The 8,880-nt window shown below is 59.1% G+C and overlaps 2 protein-coding genes across 5 annotated transcripts; one reads left to right on the top strand and one right to left on the bottom strand.

Moving 5' to 3' along the window:
- Positions 1 to 358: 358 nt before the first annotated feature.
- Positions 359 to 2,652, top strand: RNF181 (ring finger protein 181). 2 transcript variants are annotated; one of them, XM_060027428.1, is made up of 5 exons: positions 359 to 494; positions 1,561 to 1,691; positions 1,875 to 1,984; positions 2,168 to 2,242; positions 2,511 to 2,652. In XM_060027428.1, the coding sequence occupies exons 1-5, from the start codon at positions 409 to 411 to the stop codon at positions 2,568 to 2,570; spliced, it is 462 nt and encodes a 153-aa protein (XP_059883411.1). In that variant the 5' UTR covers positions 359 to 408; the 3' UTR covers positions 2,571 to 2,652. The 2 variants fall into 2 exon arrangements, with proteins under 2 accessions (XP_059883411.1, XP_059883412.1); XM_060027429.1 differs by lacking the exon at positions 2,168 to 2,242.
- Positions 2,653 to 3,323: 671 nt separating this feature from the next.
- TMEM150A (transmembrane protein 150A) lies at positions 3,324 to 7,880 on the bottom strand. 3 transcript variants are annotated; one of them, XM_060027425.1, is made up of 8 exons: positions 7,809 to 7,880; positions 6,760 to 6,939; positions 6,271 to 6,318; positions 5,844 to 5,930; positions 5,139 to 5,206; positions 4,707 to 4,834; positions 4,316 to 4,493; positions 3,324 to 4,094 (listed from the first exon to the last, which is right to left on the bottom strand). In XM_060027425.1, exons 2-8 carry the CDS (start codon positions 6,924 to 6,926, stop codon positions 3,853 to 3,855), a joined length of 918 nt encoding a protein of 305 aa, XP_059883408.1. In that variant the 5' UTR covers positions 6,927 to 6,939; positions 7,809 to 7,880; the 3' UTR covers positions 3,324 to 3,852. The 3 variants fall into 3 exon arrangements, with proteins under 3 accessions (XP_059883408.1, XP_059883406.1, XP_059883409.1); XM_060027423.1 differs by lacking the exon at positions 7,809 to 7,880 and adding an exon at positions 7,463 to 7,784; XM_060027426.1 differs by lacking the exons at positions 5,139 to 5,206; positions 7,809 to 7,880 and adding an exon at positions 7,463 to 7,784 and having other exon boundaries at positions 6,130 to 6,318.
- Between the last annotated feature and the right edge of the window lie 1,000 nt (positions 7,881 to 8,880).

The raw sequence follows: 8,880 nt of genomic DNA, 5'->3' as shown, positions 1-8,880 counted from the left end.
AGGGCCTCCCTCCGTCTCTGAGAGACCTCTGACATCTGTCCTGCCGAGACTCTCTGAGCCGCAGAGCGGATGAAGGACCCCTACAGCCCAGAGCCTTGGTTTTTCAGGGCTCTAGGGACGCGAGCCACACGTCCCTCCCACGAACCTACTCTAGGCTGGGACTGCAAGACGAAAATTTTCTGACCAGCCCCGGCCCCTGCCATTGGTTTCAGCCTTTGGTCACCTGACTTAATTGAGCCAATGAAAGGTGAGAAAATTAATACTTCCGCTTTCCCTGAGGCGAAAGAGCCACTGTGCCCGCCTTTCGGATGCTATGATTGGTCACCCTCCCTCAACTCGCCAGTTTATTGGCCAGCACCGCGAGGCTGAGGTGCAGCGGGGTCTGAGGGCAGTGTCAGGCCCGCTGCCATGGCGTCTTATTTCGATGAACACGACTGCGAGCCGTTGCACTCCGAGCAGGATGCCCGGACCAACATGCTGCTGGAGCTCGCCAGGTGGGTGCGCGGGGCTGGGAGGTAGGGCTCACGCAGCAGGTTACTGGGCTGAAGCTGGCTGGAGAAGGCGGATTATCTGGGGCAGTAGATTCAGAGGAGGACGGATAAATAATCTGGAGAGTTAGTTCCACAGTGAGATTCGGGGGAAGGCGATCATTTGGATCGTCCTTGGAGGGGCCCGGGCAAGGGGGTTCTGGAAAAGACGAGCTGGCGAGTCGGGGGAGTCGGGGCCGCAGGGCAGTGGGGCTCTAGGAGATTCTGGAATAGGCGGGTCATGGGGGCGGGGTAGGGGCCGTGTGGCTGTGAGTGGGCATATTCGTTAGGAACTCCAAGCATGGAAGCCACACTGCCACTTGGAATCTGGCTTTACCAGGTCATTCCTGCGTGGCCTGGGTAACTTCTCTGAGCTGTTGTCTCATGTGTAAAATGGGAATAAACAGCCTGCGTGCTTGGGGTTGTCTGATGGCAGCTGTAAGCCATTTCCCGCTGTGCTTTTTACGTAGTGAGCACTACTGAGGGGTAGCTATTAGTACTAGTAGCTGGGCAGAGTACTTATCTGTTAATGCTTAGTGGACTGCGGGGGCAATGAGAAAGTGTGGGGGTTTTTGTGTTTTGGCTATGCTGGGTCTTCGTTGCTTCACACGGGCTTTCTCTAGTTGTAGCGAGCGTGGGCTACTCTTCGTTGCGGTGCGCGGGCTTCTCATTGCGGTGGCGTCTCTTGTTGCAGAGCATGGGCTCTAGGCGCAAGGGCTTCAGTAGTTGCAGCACGCGGGCTCAGTAGTTGCGGCACGTGCGCTTACTAGTTGCAGCACGCGGGCTCTAGAGCGCACAGGCTTCAGTAGTTGTGGCACACAGGCTCAGTAGTTGCAGCTCGTGGGCTCTAGAGCGCGGGCTCAGTAGTTGTGGTGCACGGGCTTAGTTCCCCTTCAGCATGTGGGATCTTCCTGGACCAGGGATCAAAGCCGTGTCCCCTGCATTGGCAGGTGGATTCTTAACCGCTGGACCACCAGGGAAGCCCCAAAAGTATGATTTTTCTTTGGTTCTGACTTTGGATTCTTCTTCCCAGGTCCCTTTTCAATAGGATGGACTTCGAAGACTTGGGGTTGGTAGTAGATTGGGATCACCACCTGCCTCCACCTGCTGCCAAGACTGCAGTTGAGAACCTCCCCAGGACAGTCATCAGGGGCTCTCAGGCTGGTGAGAACACTAATTCTTTCCACTATTTGGGTCAGGTCTGCCAGACCCACCCCCTCTGGAAGCCAGACTATGGTCTGGCCCTTCAGTTTTCCAGGCCAGGTTGGGGCAAGAAGTGTCCTTCAGGAATGGGAGCTGGGAGGTAGGGCCTATAGCAGCTCTCCTGATTAGCACTCCCTCCTCAAGAGCTCAAGTGCCCCGTGTGTCTTTTGGAATTTGAGGAGGAGGAGACTGCCATTGAGATGCCTTGCCATCACCTCTTCCACTCCAACTGCATTCTGCCCTGGCTGAGCAAGGTACTGCTTCCTTTTTCCCAGCCCTCACCCTGCCCTGGGCCCAGTTCTCAAGCCGCTTTCTGTTTATGGACTGCTGGGGGGATCAGAGACGGGAGAGGGATAGGGCTGGGATTTGGGAGCTGGAGACGGTTTTTAGCTTATCAAGACCAGACCTGGGCTCGTACACTGCACTGCTTTTCCCAGACAAATTCCTGCCCCCTGTGCCGCCACGAGCTGCCCACTGATGATGACACTTATGAGGAGTATAGACGAGATAAGGTAGGGGGCTGGGTAAGTGGAGTGGGTGGTGACGGGGCTCCCTGAGTCCGTCCTTGATGCGCTCGTTCCCCACCTCAGCAAGCCTGAGTAGGCCTCATGGTCCCTGACTCTGGCGGCCTTCCCAGTGATTTTAGTGAGGGGCAAGAGCCTTGGCATCGCAGGTGCCCAGGGCCTGAGAACAGTGAGCCAGTCCCACGGTGGCTGCCCTGTCCCTTCACCCACAGGCCTCGGGGTACGGCCCCTGCCCAGTGCACCCTCTTTCCTTCAGGCTCGCAAGCAGCAGCAGAAGCACCGACTCGAGAACCTCCATGGAGCCATGTACACATGAGGTGGCTGGGACGGCACACCAGTCCTCCTCCACAACACCTTCCTCGTCTGCCTCGGATTCTCATTAAAAGTTTCTTTACCCATCCTGCCGCTCCATTGCTCACAGGCCTGGGCAGGGACTCTGTACCCTCCAGTGGGTCTCTACTGCTATGGGGGAAGGTGGTCCTGAACCATAGAAGGTACCAGGCTGCCAAGCCTGCTGGCCTCAGGGCAGGAGGGCCCAGGTCAAGATCTTGGCCACCGACCAGACCAGCCAGAGCTTCGGCCTCTGTGTCTGCGGTTGGAAAGCAAAATGTGTCAGGGTCTGGCAGCCAGTAGTTACTTAAAAACGGTCAAGAAAAACTAGCCCATCTCTCTCCCTCCCCCTGCAATCTTTAGTCAACCTTAGAATCCCAGGGGCTTTCTTTAGCGTCACTGCAAAGACTGCTTCTAACAAACATTTTCAAGTTATTCTCTGTATCCTCCCTTCCTCCTATCCCTTAGTGTGGAATCAAGCTTCAAACCAGACTCTGAGCAGGACAGGAAGTGTGAAAGGATGGAGTCGGCTCTTTAGACTGTTGAAAGGCCCAGAAAGGGCTTCAAGCCCTTGCGGGGTATTTGGATAGCACTTGGCATCCCTCGTTTTTGGCAGTCCTGCTCTCAAAGAGCAGCGGGCACTCGGGACCCTCCCTGGAGGCAGAGGCTTTCTCCCATCCTTTGCCTAGGGAAAGCCAGGATCAGGCCCTCTCCGACTCTCCAGAACAGACTACAGACATGCAAATTAGAATTCTTTTAATAGATATATATATAAAAAAAAGTACTAAAATACCCACGTGGTTCTGCTGTGTTATTTGCCCTAAAGAAAGGGACAGAGTGAAGAATCCCAGTGCAGCTCAGTGGGCCCAGAAGTGGGCCTTCCCACAGACTAAGGAGTGCTCACCCCCGCCCCCAGACTGCTGTCCCTCTTGCTGTTCCCAGCCCCCAATTCCTGCAGCAGGAAACCCCAGTGGCACTGGGGGAGTAGAAGGCACCTGAAGGGCTGGCTGGGTGAATGAGGATACGTGACCTTTAAAACATAAAAATAACACTGCGGTGTGGGGAGCAGGCTGTGCACAGCTTGGGCAGCTGCCAGGGCCCGCTCCTGTATGGCACAGGTGGGTGTGGGATGGCCACTCCTCCAGGAGCGAGGAAGCCTCTGTCCCAACAGAATACTTTCTCAAAATTGTTTTTTGGTACAAAATAAATGCGAAGGAGATAACGGGGTGGGGAGCTGCGGAGGCCGGGCCAGCCACCCTCCCCAGACCTCAGATCATGGCGACGCTCTCAGGGGCACAGTTGAGGTGTGTGGAGGTGCTGCTGCTTCCGGACGACTTGCAGGCCCGGCCGGGGGCGGGCTGCAGTGTGGCCACCAGTGTCTCCGAGGAGACTGCCCCGAACTCATAGCTGAAGGTGCCGTAGAAGATGAGGATGTCGATGACAAACACCCACTCGCATAGGGCTGCCCCGTGCTGCAGCTGAGAGCTCTCGTGGATGAAGAAGACCCCGCCTGGCATGGGGCTAAGGAAATGTTCAGTGGGATGGGCGGCAGCCTGGCGACACCCTTTCTGCCTTCCCGGATATGCGGCTAGGCTGGGGCCGAGGACCAGGCCTCACCTCCCGGGAGAGGGGGGCAGAAGACCACCCTGGGTGGGGGCGGATCCCCATCTTGGGTGGGAGAGGGCCTGGGCTACAGGAAGAGCTCCTGGCCGCCCTGTCCTGGAAGGATACTGAGGATCAGAGAGACAAAGGCGATGGCTGCCAGCACGATCCGCAGGTAGGCCACAGCCAGGTCGTGGGGGGCAGCGGCCCCGTGGTAGGAGAGGGCACAGTGCAGGCAGACAAAGAGCAGCCCGGCAGTGAAGGCCACGCCGGTTCCGACGTAGTGCAGAGACTTAGCGTGATCCACCTGGGCCCGGAGAGAGGGGCCGACCCGTGAAGCAGCCCCCTCCACCCCGCTCCGTCCCTCCCTCCCGGGCTTTTCCCCTCCCGGGCCCTGTTCTTCCCACCCCCAACCCTGAGGGGCAGACCCGCAGCTTGGGTCAACCCTCGGGAAACTGAGGGCCCCTGCCGAAAGCCTGGCCCCCTTCGGGAAGTGCAAGAGGTGGGCGGGCGGGCGCACCTGGAAGTTGCCCACCACCACCAGGCCTGCAGCGTTGGTGCAGCCTGTGATGAGCGTCGTGGTGTTGACCCAGGAATGACGGCTCTGCTCCAGGAGCTGCCCGTAGCGCAGGAGGCAGATCAGGGCCACTGGGGGAGAAGAGCACAGGTGGGGCCGGCTCTGGCCCTGGCCCAGTCCAGCGAGCCCACCAGCTTTCCCCAGATACTCTGAGGGCAGGAAGGGAACGGACAGGCGGGTGGTGTGCCCTACCAGCGTGGCCGTGTGCAAGTTAGCCTTGGGCCTTCAAGGAATGGAAGAGAAGTGGCCCCGCTGGCCTTAGCTCGTGGCGGGGTAGGCGGCGCGAGGCCAGGGCTTCCTGGGCCTCTTTGGGGAGCAGGTGTGAGGGCGGGCGGGACTGAGCGGGTTGGTGGTCGGGCCGAGGGCACAACTCACCCATGAAAGCACCCACGTTGCCAATGAGGCTGAAGAGGCAGCTCTCTGGGGGGTATGTGCCGCACTTGCTGAGAGGAGGGGGCGAGGACAGAGTGAGGGGGGCAGGAGCACCGCAAGGCCCCGTTCTGGCCCGCCTGCTCTCCCTTGCCTTATCTGTGCCTGTTCCTCAAGCAGGCAAGCCCGACTGATGAGAAGGGCCAGGGCCCCTCACAAACATTTGGCCCTAGGCTGGCCGCGCCTCCCCCCAGGGCAGAGCTGGTGTGCGTGCTGGGGTAGGCAGTGCCCAGGACTGCTCGGCAGACCCCGAGGCTCTTGGACTCCCTGAGACCGTCAAGGCCTGCAGGGCGTCTGGCTTCCCTTAAGCCAGAACTTGGGCTGGGCAAACGGAGAGCTTGAACTTATATCCAGGTGCCTCCACTTACTAGCTGAGGGACCTGGATGGATGACATAGCTCTGTCTCACTTTCCTTGCCTATAAAATGGTGAAAACAGCTGCCTTAGTGCTAGGAGAATTAAATGCCGCTACGCATGTAAAGCATTCAGCACAGGGTCCGGTACATAGTAATTGGTAAGTAATATTGTAATTAAGTGCTCTTAATGGAATTATTATTCCTGAGACCCAAGGACAGGCCTTTGCTGGGGGGGCTTAGTTGGGAGCCTAGCAGGGCCTTGGGTCTCTGTGACCTGCGCGGTTTCTAGGCCTTACCTGATGAGGGGGACATCATCCAGGGTGCAGCAGGTCTTGGGGCCCCCTTGCTCAGTGGGGTCAGGAGAGCAGGATTCGTTGTAGGACCTGGCAGGCAGGACAGAGAGTAGCCTGGGGGAAAGGGGTTCCCCCAGGCCCTCGGCCTGTAGCCTCAGGCCTCTCGGAGACCACCCTCCCAGACCTCCCTTGGCAGGGGCAGAAGAGCCCACTTCCCAGGGCCCCCCTGAGACAGAAGCCAAAGGGGCGAATGACGGTGGGAAGCAGGTAGGTGGGCACGAAGCCATGCCTGGGGAGGGGCAGGCGCTGCCAATGTCAGAGAAGAGCAGTGAGGCCCAGTGTCTCCATCTGGCTCGAGGCAGCCCCGGCCCCAGAGGGAACAGAGATGAAGGGAGCTTTAGAGTGAGGCTGTCTGCAGAGTGCGCCATACCAGTTCTCCACGGGGCACACGTGGTGGTTCATCACGGCCATGGCATACCTGCGGGAGCACAACTGTCACCCTGCCCCATGATGCACCCAGCCTTCTCCCACTGACTCTTTTCCTTTGATTCTGCCCCCATTCAGCCTTATTGTCCTTTCCGGACACTCAACCTGGGGTGGCCCTGGGGCTTCATGCTACTCTAGAACCCACAGCCTAGTCCCAAACTAGAGGACCTCTGGAAGTTGCCCTGGCTAGAAGTGTGTCTGTCAGGGCCACCCTGCTGGACAGCAGTGGTGCCAGCTTGTCCCAAGGGGCTGTGTGCCCAGGCACCAGGCCAGGCTTTGCAGACAGCCAGAGTGGCCCTGGGTACCACCCTGGAGCCTGCAACAGGACAAGGGACTTTGTGTGTGCCATCAGGCTCCTGTTGGGTCCTGTCCCTCCTCAGCCGGGGTCCATTTTGTCCCCTAGTTGCCTCCCCCCATCCCCCTCTTTACTCACACAGTCCATAGGCCAGTGATGGAGAATGCTGACAGGCTGACAGGAAGGAGGATCCAGGCGGTCATGAGGGAGGGGAGCCAGGGTGGTGGTGGTGTGGGGGGAGGACAAGAGGTAGGTGGGGAAGAGGGTGTGGACCCAGCTACCTTAAGGTACTTCGCCAAAACCATCAGCTGCCCGGGCCTGGTGGAGAGAGACAGGTCAAAGTCCAGAGTCTAGTGACTGGTCAAAGCCGGTGCGGGGGAGAGGAAGGTGGTCAACACCAGATGCAGGGCTCCCGCTGCAGCTCTGAGCGCCCACACTTCGGGCTGAGCCCCCGCCGCAACGTGGACACCCTCCGGCATCCACCGGGGGCCTCCGCGTTCCACCCAGATGTTCAGAAACGCCGCGGGGCCCTAACATCTGGAAAGGGGGCCACTCTCCCTGGCTTGAGGGTCCCGGGCTGGGAGAGGGGCTGGAGTCAGGACAGTCCCGGGGGCCACGCCAAGGAAAGCCTGGGAGGGGATCCGGGGCTGGGTGGAGAGGCGGCCGGGGGCAGGCAGCCACCTGACCACCAGCGCCGCGGGGAAGGGGCGGGTTCACGCGGGAAGCTCAGCCCGGCCCGCTCCCGCCCGCGTGGGCGCCCGGAGCCCACGGTCCGCGAGGCCCCGGGATCCGGGGACCCGCGCCTCCGCAGGTCCGGGGGACGAAGGGGCCCAGTACGCACCTCCCCGGAGCGCCCCGCCGCCGCCGCCACCGCGTCTGCTCGGCCCCCGCGTGGCGCCGTCCCCGGCTGCGGCCCTCGGAGCTGCCCTGAATGGTTTAAAGGGCCGAGCAGCCCCTCCCCCGGCGCCCCGGACCGAGCCGCGCCGCCCGCCGGGACGTGGAGTCCGCGCCGCCCCAGCCCTGGCGCTCGCGCCCAGCCGGGAACTACAACTCCCGAGCCCCCGCGCCCGCGTCACGCTGGAAGGGTGGGCGGTGCCCCGACTTCTGGGGACCTGGACGCCGAGGGCGGTGGCATGCGACCCCAGCGGAGGCTCTGACACCGATGCCAAAAGGATAGTCCCGTCTACCTGCACCTGCGGGGGAAGCTTCGGGAGGCGGGGAGCTCCGGGTGTGCACTGCCTTTCCGCTGCACGTGTGATTGTCACCGCGCACGTGGCTGGAAGAATCCTCCCTCAGCCGCCGCGCACATTTTGCAGCCTGGACTGGCCGACAGTGACTTCGGGCAGCCTCCCTCCATGTGGCACCCCGTGCCTGCCGCTGTCCAAGGCAAGGCGGGTCTGCAGAGAAGCAAGCACAAGGCCTTGGCTGTTCCTGAGGAGACCAGCGCTCTGGATTTGGCTTTTGCTTCCCTCGGCTCAGCAAACTCTGGAGGAGGGCTACTTTCATCAGATACATTTTATTTTCCCGGGTACAAGTACACAGTGTACTGTCCAGAAGTCAGTGTCCAAAATGTGTTTCCTGACTGCTGAACACTCACTTGAAACAATATCCATTCTAAGTAGACACACTTGGCCAGGTGTTGGGAGGCAAAAGAGAGGAGAGGAAGGCAGGAGACCCAGAGCAATCTGGGAAAAAGCAAACAGGATACTGAGGATAAATTACCCAACAGCTTCACCAAAATTTATGTTGAATGAAAAAAATGCACAACCTAAAAGTTGAGAATTGTTTTATTCGGTAGACTTTCTGAGGACTCAAGCCCTGGAGGAAGCCTCTCGGATACCTCTGAGGGACTGCTCCAAAGAAGCAGGGGAGAAGCCAGGATGGGAGTTTTTGCAAAACCCAGGTATTTGTAATATCAAAAGCTTACTGTTAATTAAAGACCAGTAAACAGACACCTCAAGTTAATGAATTAGCGCTTTTCTATGTATGGGAAGATACAAGAGTCTGGGCTCATTGAAATCACTCCTTTGATATGCACCTTATCTATCTAGGGCCAGTATCCTGCTTTTCTCCACCCTGAATCCCCTCAGGGTGCACAGCTGGGGATGGCCAAAGGCTTGATGGTCACATCTTTTTTCCTGACATGGCAGGAGACATTCTTCGTCCACACATAACAGGCCAAGGGTGCCCTCCTAGACATTCTTTTCATGATTAAAAGAGCAGGAGATCTTCCTTTCACACACTGGAAGTGTAACTGGC

This window comes from Delphinus delphis, chromosome 12 (genome assembly GCF_949987515.2).
Source record: "Delphinus delphis chromosome 12, mDelDel1.2, whole genome shotgun sequence".
NCBI classification, from domain to species: Eukaryota; Metazoa; Chordata; class Mammalia; order Artiodactyla; family Delphinidae; genus Delphinus; species Delphinus delphis.
This window is presented reverse-complemented; position numbering and strand designations above follow the sequence as displayed.

Coding starts and splice junctions, on each gene's coding strand:
- RNF181 (XM_060027428.1), top strand. CDS start 409: ATGGCGTCTTATTTCGATGAACACGACTGCGAGCCGTTGCACTCCGAG. Junction 1,692..1,874: donor CATCAGGGGCTCTCAGGCTG/GTGAGAACACTA, acceptor TCCCTCCTCAAG/AGCTCAAGTGCCCCGTGTGT. Junction 2,243..2,510: donor AGGAGTATAGACGAGATAAG/GTAGGGGGCTGG, acceptor TCTTTCCTTCAG/GCTCGCAAGCAGCAGCAGAA.
- TMEM150A (XM_060027425.1), bottom strand. CDS start 6,926: ATGGTTTTGGCGAAGTACCTTAAGGTAGCTGGGTCCACACCCTCTTCC. Junction 6,319..6,759: donor ATCACTGGCCTATGGACTGT/GTGAGTAAAGAG, acceptor GTGCTCCCGCAG/GTATGCCATGGCCGTGATGA. Junction 4,835..5,138: donor CAACGTGGGTGCTTTCATGG/GTGAGTTGTGCC, acceptor CTTCTCCCCCAG/TGGCCCTGATCTGCCTCCTG.